The sequence below is a fragment of the Equus quagga genome, chromosome 13 (assembly GCF_021613505.1).
Source record: "Equus quagga isolate Etosha38 chromosome 13, UCLA_HA_Equagga_1.0, whole genome shotgun sequence".
In the NCBI taxonomy this organism is placed as follows: domain Eukaryota; kingdom Metazoa; phylum Chordata; class Mammalia; order Perissodactyla; family Equidae; genus Equus; species Equus quagga.
Genome location: NC_060279.1, coordinates 72976084 through 72996375, shown reverse-complemented (window position 1 = coordinate 72996375; position 20292 = coordinate 72976084). Strand labels below are relative to the sequence as shown.

General features: G+C 47.7%; 1 protein-coding gene across 1 annotated transcript in view; it reads left to right on the top strand.

Moving 5' to 3' along the window:
- The first annotated feature begins 4031 nt into the window (after nucleotides 1–4031).
- LOC124250049 (polycystic kidney disease protein 1-like 2) overlaps nucleotides 4032–20292 on the top strand; it is a 96943-nt gene continuing 80682 nt past the window's right edge. The window contains exons 1-5 of the mRNA XM_046681765.1: nucleotides 4032–4332; nucleotides 6655–6819; nucleotides 8953–9138; nucleotides 14411–14521; nucleotides 18118–18265. Of these exons, the coding sequence (XP_046537721.1) occupies nucleotides 4032–4332; nucleotides 6655–6819; nucleotides 8953–9138; nucleotides 14411–14521; nucleotides 18118–18265 (911 nt within the window). The remainder of the gene's footprint in view (nucleotides 4333–6654; nucleotides 6820–8952; nucleotides 9139–14410; nucleotides 14522–18117; nucleotides 18266–20292) is intronic.

Sequence of the window (20292 nt, the reverse complement as noted above, 5' to 3'; positions counted from 1 at the left end):
AAACGCAGGATGCAGTATGAACTAATTACACACACACCAGGGTTGTGCCTGGGTAAACATCTCTCTTCAAGGGAAGGGGCGTTCGAAGGAACCGCAAAGAAATGAAAATGCATTAGGGTGATGGGACCATGAGAATTCTTTAGCTATGCTGTTTTTGATCGAATGGAGAGCAAAGATTCAATACAACCAATACAAACACCAATTCATACAGAGCTATGTGCTCCGCCACCCCCGGCCACTGTTTCCTGGATCCCTTCCCAAATAAAGCGCTTGTACTTGAACTCTTGTCTCAGTTAGCTTCCGGGGGACCCCACACTAAAATGGGCCTATTCCCAGGACTGGGATGTGTGGGTTACAGAGTGTGAACAGCTTTGTGATTCTTTTTATGGCCTCAATGCCCTATTTAAACCAAACTCGCTCTCTTTCTATTTTCATTTGCTGATCCTGCAAGTCAGGATTTGGAGTCTCAGGCAGCTGGATCGGATCATTAGAAACACATTCCCACAGGTCCAGCCATGTCCCGCTTCCTTTCTTCAGGTCTACAAAGGTTAAGGCACACTGGCAGTTGACATCACCAGGACGAATTCCGTGCCCAGGAGTCTGCAATTTATCAGAATGTAAAGAATGAGAAAATGGAATTTGGCCTGCAGATTTGCGTTTGTTACCAAATGTCTCCAGCCTGTTCCACGAAGGACATAAATTAAGCCTTTACCCAGGAGACCCATTATCTCTGCGTGTGGCCTTCCACATAATTTTCTAATGGAAGTCATTAGACATTTGGCCCCGGAGATAAGAGACGGGTTCTGCCCAGCCTGCTTTCCAGCCTGTGAGTCAGCGATGACATCAAATCCTGCCCTGGGCTCTGTCTGGCAGGGCCATTCCGGAGGGCTTGGAAGGGTTTCTGGGAAAGGGAGGGGGGCCAAGCTGTCAGCTCCAGGGACCTGGGAATTGGGGCTAGGCTGGCAAATGTTCATTTAGTCCCACTATGTGCCAGCCATGGGATAGACAGAGATTAAGACATTATTCCTTGCCCCCAAGAAACTCACAGAATAAAACAACCCAAATGTCCATCAACGGATGAATTGATAAGCAAAATGTAGTCTCTCCACACGATGGGGTGTTATTCAGCCATGAAAATGAGTGAAGTCCTGATACGTGCTCCAACAGAGGTGAACCTTAAAAACACTGTGCTGATGAAAGAAGCTGGATACAAAAGGTCACAGATTGTATGATTCCATTTATATGAGATGTCTGAAACAGGTAAATCCATAGAGACAGAAAGTGGTGCCAGATATGAGACAACTGTGTTCTTAAAGCGTTTGGCCACCTGCCATGGCAAACGGTTTACTTAACACCTGTTTTGAATGCTTGAGAGTTCTGCCATGCTGCCTGGCTCCCTTCTCCAACCTTGAATTACTAACTTTTTTTTTTTTTGAGGAAGATTAGCCCTGAGCTAACATCTGCCGCCCATCCTCCTCTTTTTGCTGAGGAAGACTGGCCCTGAGCTAACATCCGTGCCCATCCTCCTCTACTTTATATGTGGGACGCCTACCACAGCATGGCTTGACAAGCAGTGTGTAGGTCTGCACCCAGGATCCAAACCAGCCAACCCCCAGCCACCAAAGTGGAACATGTGAACTTAACCGCTGCACCACCAGGCTGGCCCCAAATTACTAACTTCTTGAGCAGACCATTTCATCCACGGCTGTGTTTTGCTGTAATCATATAAACCATGCCCTTGGTGTCTCCCCTACCCCAACTCAACCCAAATGGCCTACCTAGGTATTTTCCTAAAGAAAAACTTCTCTTCCCAAGGGGAACTCTGGTGTTGGTAGTTTAAATAATTTTTCCCACCACTAAAGTAACACAGTAACTTGGTCAAACTGTGTTAATTTTGAAAGCTATCATGAACAACAAACATTTCTCAGGAAGGCCAGCAAAGAACTAAGGTGGTGATGTTAGTTCTGGAAAACCCTTCATTCCACAGTTATTATATGAACTCTTTTTGAGTGCCAAAAACAGGAGTGAAGTACTCATACATGCTGCTGTGTGCAGGAAGCGTGCAGATACTATGCTAAAGTGAAAGGAGCCAGTCACAAAAGGCCACATATGATATGATTTTGTTTATAGGAAATGTCCAGAACAGGCACATCCGTAGAGACAGAAAGCAGATTAGTGGTTGTCATGGGCTGGGGGAGGGAGAAATTGGGTGTAAATGCTGTGGGTACAGGGTTTCTTTTGGGGAGATGAAAATGCTCTAAAATTGATCATGGTGATGGTTGCACAACCTTGTAAATATACTAAAAACCACTGACTTGTATATTTTAAATGGGTGGAGTGTATGGTATGTGAATTATATCATAATAAAGCTTTTATGGAAAAAAAAAAAAGAAACCCAGAGGAGAGAGGTATGTTATATTAGGTAAGTTTTACAAAGTTCAGAAAGGAAGTGACATTTGAGCTGAGTCTTAAAGGTGGTTGGGGAAGGACCAAGGAGAAAGTGGGTCCTGGCAGATGGAACAGCCACACAGAGGCGTGAGGAAGGTCCCCAGCAATGAATGAGGATACTTAGGAAGAGCTGTGACTTTGAGCTTGTGGGGGAATGAGCGGCCCATGAGATTTTATTTGAGTTTATTATTTTTGAGCAGTTAATACAATCACATGGCACAAAATAGAAAAGTTTCAAAAATGGGACCATTGAAACAAAAGTCCTGCTCCCTCCTCTCTCTCCCACTCATCTAGTTCCCCCACCCAGCCAACGCTATCGCCAGTCTCTTGTATGCCCTTCAGGAGAGACGTTATACACATATAGGTAAATATTCACATATGTTTTTGTGTAAATGGGATTGGATCATCAACAATGTCTCATAATTTGCTTTTAATATTAGCAAAAATCTTAGAGATTCTTCCATGTTTGTATATAAAGAATTTGCTCTTTTTTTAGTGGGTATGTAGGATGTACTACATTTTGTTAACCAGTTTCCTATCAATGGACATTTAGGTTGTTTTCAATATCACCTTCTTACAAAATTCTGTAATGAATAGCCTTATACATATGACATTTCACTTATATATGAATTTATCTGTAGATGAAATTCCTAGAAGTGGAATTGCTACCTTACAGCTTGTGCTTTTAAAATTTCGATGGATGTTGTCAAGCTGCCCACACCAGAGATTTGTCAAACTGTCCACAACAGAGGTTGTACCAATTTACATTTGCATCAGCAATGGGCAAGGGAGCCTGTTTCCTTGCATTTTGGAGACGGGTTTGGAAGTATTGTCAGGGGTCAGTTCATAAAGAGCCTTGTATACAAAGCTAAGAAGTTTGAACCTGATCCATAGACGGTGGACGCCATTGGAGGGTTTAGGCAATGAGTGGGGATGGGCAGGCTTGAAGTTTTAAAAGCTTATTTTTGTGATGACATCAAATAGATTTTGCAGGAAATTTTTATCCTCTAACAGGCATGAGTGGTAATGTGATGAATCAGAGAGTGGAAAACATCTCCATTAGGACTGGAGCCACGCTGGGGAGAATGCGTTTATCGTTCGGGCACAGCAGGCACTCTAGACAATAGGATCGGATATGAGCGCAATTGGTCTCTCTACCGTCCCATAACTTTCACTTCCCTGCCATTTTCATTTTATCACATACTCCCCACATGCTGATGGCTTCTCATGAAACATTTGGCCCTCAAAGGTAATGACATAAAACCAATAGCAAGGACTTTTTATCGGAAGCAGACAGTTGACCAAATGACAGGCAGACAGGTGAGACAACAGCTTTGTCTTTCTCTAGAAGACCATTTTGTGAATTAAATTGGATTTGGAATAGGCATTGAGCAAAGAGCTGTGGGAGGCAAAAACACAGACACATTCACCCAGAGTCTTTTGTTTCTTAAACAAGAGGTAGTGGCTATTATTTGATGTAAAGAGAGAAGGAAAGACGGATGACAGATGGTTGTGAAGGCGCCAGCATATGAAGGACCCGAGAGGGAGCTCCACCCAGACGCTCCAGTGGTGGTGGTTCAAGGATGAGCACAGCAGGCTTGGTACTCTTGGGGCTTGCTCTGAGGTTTATGGCCGCTACTGCTAAGCCAGAGGACGGCAGTTTTTGCTCTAAGAGCCAAGTGGCTTTCAGAGACGCTTGCTATGAATTTGTGTCTCTTGGCCGCGCCTTCTATGGTGCCCAGAGCTGGTGCGAGAGGCAAGGAGGCCACCTGGTCTTTATTCGTGATGAAGACACCCAGCGGTTTCTGCAGAAGCACATCTCCCAAGACAGGGAATGGTGGATTGGACTCACAGGGAACTCCCCGCGGAAGGGAACCCCAGAAGGTAGGTGCTGTGATAATTATATTTTACGGGAAGCTTGTGGCTGTGATTTTCACCATGACTTCTTAGCCAGAGCTCCATGGAATAAATGGACATGTCCCACTTCTCACGGTGAGGACACCCTCCTCTTGGGTTGTTTTGTGGATCAAATAAAACGATTGACGTACCCTACATAGCACAGAATCCGGCACACAGCCAACACTCTAGAAATGTCCATTTCTTTGCATGTGCCTATTAATAATAGTAGCTGTGACTTCTTCACTTCTTGCTACAATAGTGCGGGGCATTACCCTGAGAGCTTTGTGTCCATTATCACGTTGAATCCTATGATAACTGAGGAGATAATTGTTATTATTGTCCCTGTTTTACAGATGAGAAAACTGAGTCTCAGAAAATAATTATTAAGCTCTTTCCAAACCACTGCCTTTCCCCATTTCTTATGGGATTAAAGCAGGTGAAGCGCTTAGCACGGCTCAGTTCACATTAGATGGTCTCATTTTAGTGGTCCTCCTGGAAACTCTCACTCATCCTTTCCTCCTCGAGGGCTCCTTCCCCCAACCCCAGCGCAATCTGGTGAGTCCTTCTCTATGCACCTGTAGGACCTTGTCCACACCTCTATGCAACACTTTTGGTAACTTGAGTTTGTAGGTGCATGTCTTCCTTCCTAGATTGCGAGCTCTGCAAAGGATGGAACCATATTCTGGCCATTTTTGTTTTCCCAGTGTCTGTACATAACACAGAATGGACATTCATATTTAACCCTTACAGCTGCCCCATGAGGCAGGCATGCTATTCTTACTTTCTGGAGGAGGAAAATGAAGCCCAGAGAGACGAAATAACTCACTCAAGATGATGCAGCTAGTGAAGAGCATTGAGGTCTCGAGCCAGTGTCTCTTCACGTCACATTGCCCCATAGAAGCTACTGGGTTTTAGAAATGAGTAACTTGGTCTGGGCTAAGCACCTACAGAAATACACCAGAGTGGACGGAAATGCTTTTTCGCAAGGGCGCAGTCGTGGAAGATCGTTTTGGGAAACTCACAGCCAAGGGATTTGAATTCTAAAATGAGTCTTCAGGCAACATCTATTGAATGGTTCCTTGATTTGTTGATATAGTGATTGCTGATTTCTGTATACTGAGCATCCATTCTCATGCAGTTAAAGGAGTTGTGTCTATTTAAAATCTCCAAGGGATGCTGCACGGCTGTTACAGAAAATGAGGCAGATCTGAGTAGGCTGATATGCAACAACCTTCCAATACTTAATGTTATTTAAGAAGCAAGGGGCAGAGTGCTGTGTGCAATACGATAGCATTTGCATCAATAGGTTTCAGGCGCTCATAGGTGCTGATATACGGATAAAATTCTGCTGGAACAATTCACAAGAAAGCTAACAATAATGGGAGTCATCCATAGGTTGAGAGAGGGAAGATGTTTTCTCTTATACCCTTTTGCACTCTGAATTTTTTTTAACCATGAATATGAATTTCTTTTTTTTAATTAATTAATTTTTTTTAAAGCTTGGCACCTGAGCTAACATCTGTTGCCAATCTTCTTTTTTTTCTTCTTCTTCTCCCCAAAGTCCCCCTGTATGTAGTTGTACATTCTAGTTGTGAGAGCCTCTGGTTGTGGCATGTGGGATGTCACCTCACCATGGCCTGATGAGCGGTGCCATGTCTGCGCCCAGGATCTGAACCCACAAAACCCTGGGCTGGCGAAGCAGAGCGCATGAACTTAACCACTCGGCCACAGGGCCGGCCCCTGGATTTCTTTTCTTTTAAAAGATGAATAAATACATTTTTGAGTCTTCACAGTAAATATTTTATATCCAGCGTTTTCTAGATCTCTGGCATTCTTGAAATGCCTCTGTATTCCACATACACGGCACTTCGAGTCATGTCAGGGGATTTGAGGCCTCTCTGAAGAGCCCTGAAGCAATGAGATCCACTTCTGTGTCGACTCAGCACCATCCAGATGCATTTGACAGGGGCCGCTGCCTCTGTGTGGAACCCCTTTGAACATCCCACAGCACCCTTCTGGGTCATTTTTAGATCATGGTCAGACGTTGCTGGAAGCACCCTTTATTGAATCAAATCATCTGGTATGGGCTCTCTGACTTGGCCTCTGGGTTTTTAGGTCAAGTTCTTAGTGTTTGAGCGCTGGAAGATAATGGAGACCCCACTTTGCTGGCCTGGGAATGAGGCCTTCAGCCTGTCAGCCCTGACTGAGCACTTACTGCACACCAGGAGCTGAGCTGGGGGGGTGCCTTGGACCTGAAGGGGATCAGGGGAATGTTTCCAAGTCCTGGTGGTCGTGTCCCCATCCCAGGGCCGGGCGTCTGGCTGGACACCTCAGCTCCGAGCTACAGCCACTGGCGCGGAGGACAGCCTGCTCCTGCTCCCCACACCTGCGGCTACATCGGGAGAGACCCTTCTTCCGGGTGGGCGGCCTCGGACAACTGCACACACCCATTCGCCTTCATCTGCGAGTTTGGTGAGCGGGCCTGTTGGGGTCTCCCTCCTTCCTCTGTCTCCTCCTGTCTCTCTTTTTCAGTCTCTCTCTCTCTGTCTCTCTAAATGCCTGCCTGTTTCTGTGTGATGCTCTGCGTCTCTGTGTCTCTCTCCATCTCTCCAGCTCTCGTCCCCTCTCCCCCTGTCCACCTGCCTCCCTCCTGGTCTCACTTCTCTGTGTCTTTCCCTCACAGACACCTGCACCTGGGGGAAATGCTTATTCATCTTTGCTCTCCTTTTTCAGGCTTCTTGGGAGGGGAGACGTGGTCCCAGGAGGCTGTTCTCACTCACCCTTGATTCCTGCTCCCTGGCCAGCCTGGGTCTGAGCCCCCATCCCCCACATCACACCCCCTGACTCCCAAATTCCCCCATGCTCTGCTCTTGTGCCCTTTCCAGCTGCTGCCCGTGGTTGGCTCTCTTTGCAGGCCCTGGGGACCCCCTCCTGGAGACTATGTGTAAGAACCCCAGCAGGAGTGGCCTGTGACCGCACGCTGGGTCCTGCCCACCATGCGGGGCCCTGGCATCAGGGCCTGGTCTTGGAGCTGAGCCACCCCAAGGTCCCTTGACCCTCAAGTCAGGCTTGACAGAGCTTCTGGGCTTTGTGGGTCCAGCTGCTTCCAGGCTCTAAGCTCCTCATCAGAGACTCCCAGCTCCCAGGCCTGTTCTGGATTTGGACACTTAGACGGGCCCCTGCTCCGCCACCTCCACCTGGCTTTAAACAGATGCCATGTAGGCTTAACTCCCTGTGCTGTAATTCTGAAAACCCGGCAGCTTCAGGTTATGCAACTTCCCTCTCTTCTTATCACAGCCCCTTGAATCCCTGCCCCTCCCCCACGCAACTTCGAGCCTGTCTCAGGCTCTGGTAGCCCCTAGGGTCTCAGAGCCCCTGCATGAGGTTGCACTACGAACAGCTGACATGTATCAAGCAGGAGTTGCAGGCGCTGAGCTGCGCATTCTGTGTGCATGTATTCACTACCACAATGGAAGTACCACCACTATTCTATTGTAGGCCCATAATAAAGCTGGAAAAAGTGAGGCTCAGAAAAGGTAAGTTCCTTGCCCAAGGCCGCACAGCTCGGAAGTGACACAGATGAGACTTGAACTGGGTTTGCCTATGGGCAGAGAGAGAGACTGGAAGATGCTATGCTGCTGGCTTTGAAGGTGGTGAAAGAGGCCACAATCCAAGGAATGCAGGTGGCCTCTAGAATCTGGCGAAGGCAAAGGAACAGATTCTCCCCTGGAGCTTCCAGAAGGACCCAGCCCCATCCACACCTTAATATTAGCCCAGTGAGACCCATTTCGGACTTGAGACCTTTGTAACCGCAAGATGATAAATTTGTGCTGTTTAAGCCACTCGGTGGTAATTAGTTACAGCAGCTGTAGGACACTAACACAGATTTTGGTCTCCACCCCCACCCTTTGGTGTCCCCACCAGGCAGACAGGCCTGAGTTCAAATCCAGCGTTTCCCACTTTCTAGCTGTGCACACCTGAGCCAGGTCATTCTTTTTCAACAAATGTTTACTGTGTGGACCATGTGCTGGGAGCCAGGCTGGAGTGGGGTCTCAGCACAGTGACCCCGTGTTGTCTGATGGTCCTAATGGGGAGCATACTAGCACAGCTCAGAGGACGGGCAGGAAGACCCCATGAAACCGCTATTCATTCAGCAAATGCTTGTTTAGGATCTGTTATGTGCCAGGCATTGTTTTCAGATAAGGCTCAAGGAAGGTGCTCGAAACATGCAGAATAATAGTTGCCATTTGTGTGGCCCTTACTCTACATGCACATACTCATTCCATCCTAGGGACGTTGAATCCCAGGACAACCTTATGGGGTGAGGTATTGACACCCCTCTCTACAGAGGAGGCACAGAGAAGCTAAGTAACTTGCAGGTCACACAGCGAGTGTTTGGCTGAGCTGGACCTGACTGCAGGCAGCCTGGTTCCAGAGCCATGCTCACTCACCACGTCATACTCCTCCCCGCTGCTGAGCCAGCTCCTGCTCAGTCATTGCATTTCACAGTCGTGAGCGCTGAGACTCCTTCACTTCCCTTAGCCAGGCCCTCACTCACCCGTGACCATGAGCCCCCCCTAAGGTGTCACCTTACCTTTGTCACAGGTGTCGGCCAGAGTCTGGCCTGTGAGGGCCACAATGCCACCATGCACTGTGGCTGGGGGGAGGTCATCCACGTCCAGGACGCCTTCTACGGGCGCCAGACTCCCCATTACTGCGTCCAGGATGCCGGGCGCCCCTCAGACCTGGAGGACGGATGCGGCTGGGTCAGCGTCAAGGACGAAGTGGCAGGTAGGCCCAGGGGCTCCGCGGCTCTGCCTGAGAGCACAGGGCAGCTCCCAGTGTCCTGCACCCTGCAAAGGGTTCTGGATGCCTCGGGCAATCTTCCTATCTCACGTTGGGCTCCGACATTGGGAAAACTGGCCAGTCTCTGCCCCCAGCACCGAGCAGAGAAGCTAGGGGGCCACGGTTCAACCATTCACCAGACATCAGACCCACCCCAGTGGGATAAGCGGGCATTCTTATCCCCTATTTGGGTGCGAGAAACACCACTTTCTCTTTTTAATTTAATTTTTTAAAAATTTTGAAATACTTCAAAGATACAGACAAGAATAAAAAATATTTCAGTGAACTCCCATAGACTCCATTACCCAACTTGGTCAAATCTTATGTCCCTCATTGTTAAGATCCCCTCATTAGAGAGACGAATACATTACATATTCATTAAAGAAACAAATACAACATTAGATATACAGCCGACGCGCCAGTGCAGCCATCCCTGGTCTGTTCCTGTCACGAATTCAGTGTTTATTAATCACACATGTGTTTTTTTTATTGCTGCCTCCTGTTTATGCGTCCCTAAGCCTTGTATAGTATTGCTTTGCAGATGTTTAACATTTATGTAAATGGTGTCATACTGTAATGTCATTCTGCAATGTGCTTTTTTCTCCCTTGCTTCTTTTTCTTGTGTTTTTTTCCCTCAACATCATGTTGTCATGGCGTCTTATCCATCTCGATCCACGTTGTACTGGTATATTCGTGTTGTCTATTGTATAACCACACCGTAACTTGTTTCTCCCGCGGTTGAGAGCAGACTGCGTTGTGTCTCAATCCTTGCTACTATGAATAAGGCTGAAACAAATGCTCCTGGTGGCATCTCTCATTCAGGTGGGAGAGTTTCTCTAGGGCTTTGTTTTTCTAAATCAGATTAAGTCAGCCTCTGAGCTGCATTTGCCTGATGGCAAGGATTCAATTTCAGGTATTATGGGGGCTCTCTGCACCCTCCTGGGGGTGCAAAGCCCTCAGAAACCTCTTCCGTCCAGGACACAGGGGAGGCCTCTCCTCTTGGCTGGGTGATCACGGTCAGGCCTGCAGGGTCCTGTCACGTCACGTGGTCCGCTGCTTCTTGGCTAAATAAAATCACAGCAATCTGTGCCCAGGCTGGAAGATCTGGGGCCGTGGGCCCAGTCTCCCCACATGTGCCACAGCAATTGCCCTCGGAGCTCTGCCTCTGCCCAAAGGTCCTGTGAGGTCAGGGAGGGATACCCAGCACCCCCAGAACCTGCCAAGCAGCCTCCTCCCCAATTTGGGGAAGCACGCTGCATCTCCCCTGAAAGGTGACTTGCTCCTCTCCCGTCTGTGTCTGGCCCATGTTGTCTCTGCTCCCCTTAGAGCAGGTGTGGAGGAGGGAAATGCTGAAATCAGCTACTTGGCTCTCACCCCCTCTCTTTGTGGCTCTGGCATTCCTGAGCCTGTGGCCCCTCCAAGGAGGAAAGGTCTGGGCTGGACAGGGTGATGGGTGTGCCTCCCTCACAGAGGCATGAATGGGCCTGAGCAGGCTATTTCCTCAAAGGCCCAGATGCAAGTTTCCAAACCTTGTAGCCACACCCCAGAGAGCACACTGCAGGGGAGCCCTCATCCTTTGGGGAAGGGTGGGAGGAGCGGTCTAGGCCCCAAGGGGATCCGTTTGTACCCAAGTGCCACAATCACTCATTCATTCAATCAGTTGGGCAATAAACATTCAGTGAGCACCAACATTATACCATGCTCTATCCTGGGCTCTCTGGATGCAGGGTTGAATCAAATGGCCTGTTTTCCAAAGAGCTTGCAATCTAATGGGGAGACAGATGTGAATACAGGCAATTACCTAGCACTGTGCTCCATACAGTATAAGGGAGCAATGGTGCTGTGTATTTACTCATGCAAAACTTTTATTTTTATTTTTTTGCAAAACTTCTTTCGTATGAGCTATGTGCCAGGTACTGTTCTGTGTGCTGGTGATACAGGAGTGAACAAAAAAACAAAACAAAACAAAACAACACTCCTCTCTCTTGGCGGTTGCAGTCTAGTGCTGTGGATGCACATTGTAGGGGTACAGAACTCAGATTGAGAGTGTGTCAAACGAGGTCCCAGCAGGAAAACAGAACTCATGCTAGGTCTTTCAACAGAGGGAATTTAACACAGGGAATTGGTTACCCAAGTAATGGAAATGCTGAGAGGCCAAATGGGGTGGTGATGCAACCCTGACATTAGCATCAACAGAAAGCCACTACCACCTCTAAGGGCTAGAGGGACAACTGGAGGGGATGGTCATACCAAAACCAGAAGTCAGGGCCATCCAGCAGGTGCTAGAACCACGGTGGAAGCTGCTCTGTGGGAGTGAGGACCACAGAGGGAGGGCCTGTCCAGATGGAGCTAGAGAAACAGAGGAGCTGCAGTGAGAGAGAGGATGAAGAGGACCCTGTCGTCTTATGTCTTCCTGTCTGGGGTAGGCAGAATTCTGGCCTCCAAGATTTCCCACCCTAGTTCCTGGAATTCTGGGTATGATGAGATTCTATGCCCATGAATATGTTAATTTACATGGCAAAAGGGACTTTGCAGATGTAATTATGGTTGCTAATCTTAAAATACAGAGATGATCCAAGTGGGCACAATTTAATCACACAGGCCCTTAAAAGTGAAGAATTTACTCTGGCGTGAAGCAGAAGAGAGATGTGGCGGGTGGAGAGGTTGGAGATTCAAGAGTGAGACAGATCTGATGCACCACTGCTGGCTCTGAGATACAGAGAGCCACATGCAAGGACTGGAGAGTGGCCTCTAGGAGCTAAGGGTGGTCCCAGCTGACAGCCAGCAGGGAAATGGGACCTCAGTCCTACAGCCACAAGGAACTGAATTCAGCCAACAACAAGAATGAGATTGGAAGTCAATTCTTCCCCAGAGCTGCCGGAAAGGCATGCAGCCCAGCCAACACCTTGCTTTCAGCCCTGTGAGACCCTGAGCAGAACCCTGCAGAGCCCACCCAGACTTCTGATCTCCGGAACTGTGAGATAAATTTGTGCTGTTTTAAGCCACTAAGTTTTTGGTAATTTGTCACAGCAGCAATTGCAAACTAACACACTACCTCCAGTCTTCTGCCAGTGCCTGCCATTAGCCAAGTTCTTGGAAGCCAGTGCACAGGGGAATTTGGGCAATGTAGTTTCCCACAATTCAGAGCCAACCAAGGTTAGGGTAGATCTGTGGGCCAAAGGTCAAATGACCAGCCAGCTTCCCAGAGGAGACAAGACCTAAACTGAGATGTGAAGGTCTGGCAGGAGTCAACCAGGAAAGGACAGTTGGGCGTTTGGGGAGGGGTGTTTGGGGGAGTGCCAAGAGCCTGTGTCAAGTCCTGGAGATGAGAAGGAGCATGGTAGGTGGAGAGAACTGCCAAGTGCTCAGCATGGCTCTAGCACAGGCAGAGGTGGGGCCCCAGGGCCCGGGGAACCCAGACTCTACCCCAAGGACATTGGGAAGCCACTGGAGGGTTTTGAGCATGGGAGAGACATGGCCAGGGGAGAGCCTCCTGCAGGCTGCTGTGAGTCCAGACTGACACTGGGGCTGGAAGACAAGGGAGGCTGACGCCAGAAACCCGGGTGAGGGAGGCTGGTGCAGACGAGGGCGATGACGATGGAGAGAAACAGACGGATTCCAGAGGCAGAAGGAAGAACCGACGGGACTTGGTGATTGATGGGAGTCCAGGATGACCCTGGCATTCCAGGCACGGGCAATTCTGTGTGCTGCGAGAGCAGAGGCTGGAGGAGGAGAGGCTGGTCGGGGAAGGAGGAGGAAGGAGATTGGATTAATATCCTAGGGCTGCCCCAACCAAGTACTACACCCTGGGAGGCTAAAAACAGCAGAAATTTATTCTCTCGCAGTTCTGGAGGCCAGAAGCCCAGAATCAAAGCGTCAGCAGGGCTTCACTCCCCCTGAAACCTATAGAGGAGAGTCCTTCCTTGCCTCCTCTAGCTTCCGGTGTTTGCTGGCACTGCCAGGCGTTCCTTAGCTTGCAGATGCATCATTCCAACCTGCTTCCATCTTCATGTGGTGTGTCTCTGTGTCCAAATTTCCTTCGTCTTACAAAGCCACCAGTTCTATCGGATTAAGGGCTCACCCTAATGAGCTCATCTTAACTCGATCACCTTTTCAAAGACCCTACTTCCAACGCAAGTCACATTCATGGGTACTGGGGGTTAGGACTTCAATATAAATTTTTGGAGGACACACTTCAACCCATCAGAGATCAAGACTACATTTCAGGATATGAGCAGCCTGGGGTACCCTGTGACATCCAAGTGGAGATGCCATGTAGACAACCGGACATGCAGGTTAGGAACTCAAGAGAGAGGTGAGATGTACATTGGGGTGTCATTGGCCCCCGGCTAATAGCAGGGGTTCAGGAAACAATGACACCAGGGAAGGAACCAGGGCCAGGAGAGCATCTGGGGATGGGGTGGGGGCTTGGCTGGCTAAGCAACTGGACAGGCAAAGAGTATTTAAATACGCCAAAGTCTGCAGCAAGCATGGGTTTCTAAGAGGCTAAAGAGAACCAGGAAGGTGAGGCACCGCAGAGCAAAGCCATGAGGGTGCTCTCCAGCCAAGGAGGAAATCGGGGCCACAGTGCCTGCCTGTCCATTCTCACAGGCTTCTCTGTAGGCATTTAGTTCATCTACAGAGGCAGGAGGGAGGGGTGTGGAGACAATCCTGAAGATTCTGGCCTGGGCTCTCCACACTCCTCCCTCCTGTGGGCACCTGGTGCCCCTGATAGACATACGATTCCTAAACTTATCCCCTCTTTGTCAGTTCTCAGGGTGCAGTTTTCTAGGCCATCTGACTAGATGCCATTGGACCAGTCGTTCTCAAAGTGGGGTCTCTGGGCCAGCAGCTTCAACATCACCCGGGAGCTTGTTAGAAAAGCAAATTCTCAAGTTGCCCTCCACATCTACTCAATCAGAATCGCTGGGAGAGGGGTCTGGAAATCTGTCTTCACAAGCCCTCTGTGGGATTTGGGTGCACTCTAAAGTCTGGGAACCACTGTGCTGGACCCTGAGCTGCTTGAGGGCAGGAACGCTACTTCTGTCTCCTCCTAGTACCTAGCACAGTGCCTGGTCCCCAGGAGACACCAACAGATAACATGGTGGGTGGACAGTGGGCGAATGAATGAATGCGAGCTCCTTCATCTCTGTCTGAACTTATCCCTTTATGTCCTTCTCACCGTTCCTGCTGCTGCTGGGATGTGGGTGCTTCCCAGGCCAGTGCCAGGGGCTGCAGGCGTGCCAAGTGGCAGCAGATGGGACCTACTTTGGAGACCTGTGCCCCACCCGGGGCAGCTACCTGTGGGTGCAGTACCGGTGCCGGGAAGGTGAGTTCCCAGCTTGCCTGGGTGTGGGAATTCCCTTCTTATTTCCACGCCAGGTCCAGCCCCTCTCAGAGCAGAGACAGCAGCCGCCCATGGAGGTCCATCTGCTGTGTGCTAACACTTCTCCACCCTGCAGCCTGACCTCCCCACCTGGCCTAGCCTCGGGGTAAAGTGTTTGAGGGTCCTGTTGCAGAAACCAGACATCAAGCTGGAAGTCAAAAAAATATGTTATTCTTTTTAGTCCCAGGACCCTTCAAATTAAATTATGATAGTTTGTAAAATTGTGAAATTTCAGTTGTATATTATTATTTGTCAGTCATCTTATAGGTGCGCCCCTTCGCCCTTTGTGCCCACTCCCCACTCCCCTTCCCCCTGGTAACCACTAAATAATTCTCTTTGTCCATGTGTTTGTTTATCTTCCACATACGAGTGAAATCGTACAGTGTTTGTCTTTCTCTGTCTGGTTCATTTCTCTTAACATTGTACCCTTAGGGTCCATCCATGTTGTTGTGAATGGGATGATTTTGTCATTTTTTATGGCTGAGTAGTATTCCGTTGTATATATATGTGTATATATACCATATCTTCCTTATCCATTCATCTGTTGATGGGTGCTTGGGTTGCTTTCAGATCTTGGTTATTGTGACTAATGCTGCAATGAACATAGGGGTGCATAAGTCTCTTTGATTTGTTGATTTCCAGTTCTTTGGATAAATACCCAGTAGTGGGATAGCTGGATCATATGGTATTTCTATTTTTAGTTTTTTGAGAAATCTCCATATTGTTTTCCATAGTGGCTGCACCAGTTTGTATTCCCACCAGCAGTGTTTGAGGGTTCCCTTTTCTCCACATCCTCTCCAACATTTGCTATTTTTTGTCTTAGTTATTTTAGCCATTCTAACAGGGGTAAGGTGATATCTTAGTGTTGTTTTGATTGGCATTTCCCTGATGATCAGTGATGCTGAGCACCTTTTCATGTGTTTATTGGCCATTTGTATATCTTCTTTGGAGAAATGTCCGTTCATATCCTCTGCCCATTTTTTGATCAGGTTGTTTGATGTTTTGTTGTTGAATTGTGTGAGTTCTTTATATATTATGGAGATTAATCCCTTGTCAGATATATGATTTGTAAATATTTTTTCCCAGTTGGTGGGTTGTCTTTTTGTTTTGATCCTGGTTTCCCTTGCCTTGTAGAAGCTCTTTAGTCTGATGAAGTCCCACTTGTTTATTTTGTCTTTTGTTTCCCTTGTCCAAGAAGACATAGTATTTGAAAAGATCCTTTTAAGACCCATGTCAAAGAGCATACTGCCTGTATTTTCTTCTAGAAGTTTTATGGTTTCAGGTCTTACCTTTAAGTCTTTGACCTGTTTTGAGTTAATTTTTGTGTGTGGTATAAGACAATGGTCTCCTTTGATCCTTTTGCATGTGGCTGCCCAGTTTTCCCAGCACCATTTATTGAAAAGATTTTCCTTTCTCCATTGTATGTTCTTAGCTCCTTTGTCGAAGATTAGCTGTCCGCACAGGATCTTTTAAAAAATAGGAATCTTGAAAGCCATGCAAATAACCCATATTACCATAATTTATAGAAGTTTTGTAAGTCAAGAAGGAAGAATCCTGTTTCCCATAAGGAAACCACAGCTAACTGTTTAGAATAAATTCTTCCCTGGCCTTTAAAATCTTTTCACAGACATGGCTATGTATGAATGCATATATGTAAAAATATAATCGTGTTAAATATGTTAGTCTACAGTTCAATTTTTTTCACTAACTAGTATATCCTGGACATCTCTCCAAGTCACTACCTTGTTCTTTTAATGACTACCTAGCATTCCATCATAAGATTATGTCAAGATTTATTTAACCAGTTCCCCTATTGATGGACATTTGGGTTGCTTCTGATTTTTTGTTATATGCATCACTCTGCAGTGCTCTCTTGTGCGTATATCTTGGCCTGGGATTATTTTTAGAGGAGAGATCCCAAGTAGTGGAAATGCTGGGTCAGAGGATGTGTGCATTTTAAATGTTAATAGATTTGCCAAATTACCCTCCAAAATGGCTGTATCTATTTACACTCCTGCTAACAGAGTAGGAGAGCGCCAATTTCCCCCGAGGCTGTGAAATCACATTATGCTATTGTCCAGCAAATTAATCGGTTGGAACAGCAACTTCTACTGATGGCTGAGTAATGGTGCAAGAAGCTCTGAAGGAAAAGATGAGTCAGGGAATGTTGGGGTCCCCAGGGGCCATCCAGGAGAGCAGGGTCCATGGGTATAGGAGGAGGGAGGACCACACAGAGGAGAGGGTGCAGGAAGGGGAGGGGGGCCTTGAAGACACGCTTTACCAGCGGCGTCAGTTGGCTGGACACACTTGGGTGGAATAAGAGAGAGCGAGGTGTCTCCATTCTGTTTTCTGGGAAGTGGAGGCCACGTGTTTTGGCAGCGCTTTCCGCTTGGTGGTTTTGCTAATGGACAAAGGGTGCCCTTTGGGGATCCGCCAGTCACAGTGCTGCTGTCATCAGACAAATGCACAGCTTAGGGCAGGGGGTGAATTGGGTCTGGCAACCACATGGGCCGGATTTTCTGTCCCAACCTTGATTTCAAATATCCTGTCCGCTAGCGAGTCAGTGTGTTCTAGTCCCAGTCGGCTTGTGATCTGGGAAGGTGGGGGGGAGGACTTCATCCAGCAGTCCTGTGCCCGGAAGGGCCGAGCTGCCTCCTGAGTTTCTCAGGGGGTTGTCAATCAGGACCCTGACGGCTTTCTGACTAGTTCAAGAAAAATCCTTTCATTGGCATTCGGCTTCTTAGATCTTTCCCTTCTCATCTGTGCTCAGAAACTGAGAGATTCTACTGCACAGGTTAGCCCGGGGCTGTGTGAAGCCCCAGCAAAGTCTACCCCTCACCCATCCCTCATGCCCACTTCTGAAGCTCAAGGTTTTGTAAAATTTAACATGCACTAAATGGCTTTCCATGACTCATCGGCCACGTTAGCCAAGTAGGTTTTCTTAAACATGCTTTGCCTTTTGTCTTTTTAAACATTATAAAATATAAAAACATTATAAACATTAAAAATACTTAGACAATCAATAGAATCCTGGTTAAATAAATTAGGGTACACCGTACAGCTATTAAAAAGAACAAGGCAGTTCTAACTGAATTCATATAGAACACCTTATAAGATAAACTAAGTGAAAGAAATGGAAGGTGCCAAATAGTGAACACAAGGTGCACCATTTGTACAAATAGAAAAGTCTGTCTGTGCCTGTGATTGTGTAGGCACCTGTGGAAGAGGACCCAGGATACCGGTAACAATGGTTGCCTCTGGGGAGCAGAACGGGGGCCTGAAGGGTGGCGGTGGAGGGGGGGGCTTCCTTTTCACTATATATTCTTTTATATATTTCAAATTCTGTATCTTGGTCATGTGCTACCTATGAACAAAAAATAAAATTACAAAGAAATTTAAAAAGTAAAACTAAAATTGTAAAAACTTCAAAAGGCTCACCTGAAGATAAAGGACAGGTGAAGAGAAGAGAGTAGATTTTAAACAGAAACACGCAATTTTGCTTTGTGATGGCACACCGCATTTTGCGTTTTGATTGGCAGGCCTACGGCTGACGGTATCCAATGAGAGTTTCATCTTCGACGACGTCACCATCTCCCTGACATGGCTCCTCTCTCCCTACGTGGGAAACCTGTCCTGTATAATTAGCATGGGAGACGGCCACACTTTGGATCCCTACTACCCCCCGAGGTAAGAGGAACCTCTGAGCCTTGAGTCAGGATGCATCCATCAGTTTTTGCTGTTTAACAAAACGTCCCCAAACTTAGTGGCTTACAATAATATTTATTATTTCTCATGGTTCTTTGGATCAGCTAGATGGCTTTTCTTGTCTGAGCTGGCCCATCTGGGGCTGGAAGGCCCAGGGAGCTTTCACTCGTGTCTGGCAGGTAGCCAGACGTCGGCTAGGAGCATGTGTCGCTCATCACCCAACAGGCTGGCCTAGGCTCCTTCGCACGGTGGCAAAAGGGTTTCTGGCAGTGAGTGAGAGCATAGCCCAGTGTGTGAGCATTTTTGAAATCTCTGCTTGTGTCACATTTTCTAATGTCCCGTCGGCCAAAGCAAGTTCCAATCCCAGAATCAACATGTGGAGAAATAGACGCCACCTGTTGACGGAAGGAGAGGCAGAGCCACAGCACAGACAGGCATATACCCGGGAATGGGAGGAACTGGGGCTCACGGGTTTTCTCCTTACGGAGGCCACACCCACAGTCACGGGGAGCTGGGTCCTTTTGGCTTGACTCTGCCTAGAATCTCTCTTGGGTCATGGTCCAAGGAGTCTGTAATGGGGTGACGAAGATGCTCACCTGTGTGTGGGAATGCTTTCTGTCGGTAAGGATAATAAAAACAATAGTAGCAATATTAATAAATAGTCAAGCCAAGTAGTTCTCACACATGATCTCATTTAATCCTTACAGCAGCCCTATGAGCCAGGGCCGTGCTGTCTAACATAACAGCTGCTCGCCACATGAGCTACTGAGCACTTGAAATGCGCTGGTCTCCATTGAGAGATGCTGTAAATGTAAATACACATGGGGTTTTGAAGACTTAGTCCCTTCCCCCCAAAAAGAATGTAAAATATCTCACTAACGACTTTTTTATATTGATTGCACATTGAAATGATAGTATTTAAATATATTTGGTTAAAGGAAATAAATTATTAAAATTAATTTCACCCATTTCTTCTTACTTTTTTCAAAGTGACTATTAGAAAGTTTAAAATTACACATATGGCTCACATTGTATCTCTATTGAATGGTGCTGAACTAGAGAATTATCATCTTGTTTTCACAGACAAAGTAATTCAGGCTTAGAGCGGTACAGTAGCGTTGCCCAAGCTACACGGCTAGCGAGTGGCAGCGAGGGGATGCAAACCAGGACAGTCTGGAATCAAGCTCAGGCTCTCAGGCTCCGTAGAGAGCACAGCGTGCAGCCTTGGGGCCTGAGGGCACCGTCCTCTGCATCCCCCAGGGAATAGTACCTCCCCAACCTGAGGCAGCTGAGCCCGATTCATAACATTTCAAAGTCCTACCTGGACCTGGGGTAAGCCCCATTCTGCCCTGCTGGGTGCCCCAGTGGGAGGGCCGCCTCCGACTCTTCCAGAATCTTCGGATCCTGGGAGATACAGGGAGACCCCATTCAACACGGATGCCCAGGGGAATCACGGAGGCCCACAAGCCCCTCTCCTAAGCCCAAAACATCTCTGGTTCTACCCTATGCGAGCTGGAGCTTCTGAATCCAGCCCCGTGGGTGCCTGGCATTCCCAGAAGCCCTGGGTGGGGTGGGGCAAACAGGGGCCAGCTCTGCCCACAGCCTGGATCTGATCTAGAGAGGGTAGGTCTCAGACTCAGCAGTCCTCGGAGGTCTCAGGCCATGACATGCAGAGGCTGGGGTTCTGGTCCCAGACTTTGCTAACGTGGTGTGAGACCCCAAGACAAGCCCTGGCCCTGGGTTTCGCTCTCCTTCCCCGTCACATTTATATTGATGGCTGCCTTGATCGTTCCATGGAGTAAAGCGAGAAATCACATGTGAAGATGCTTTGGGGGAAAAAATGTGTAAGTGGTATAGATACCTATGGCATTGTTCTGTAGATTTCTTCCCATTTGCTACCATTTCACCAATAAAACAACAAATGCTACAGTACACAATCTTTCAGCCCTAAAATTTTATACAACTTGAATTTAGCGTAAGTCAAAATTGACTGTCTGTAGCCCTGCTGA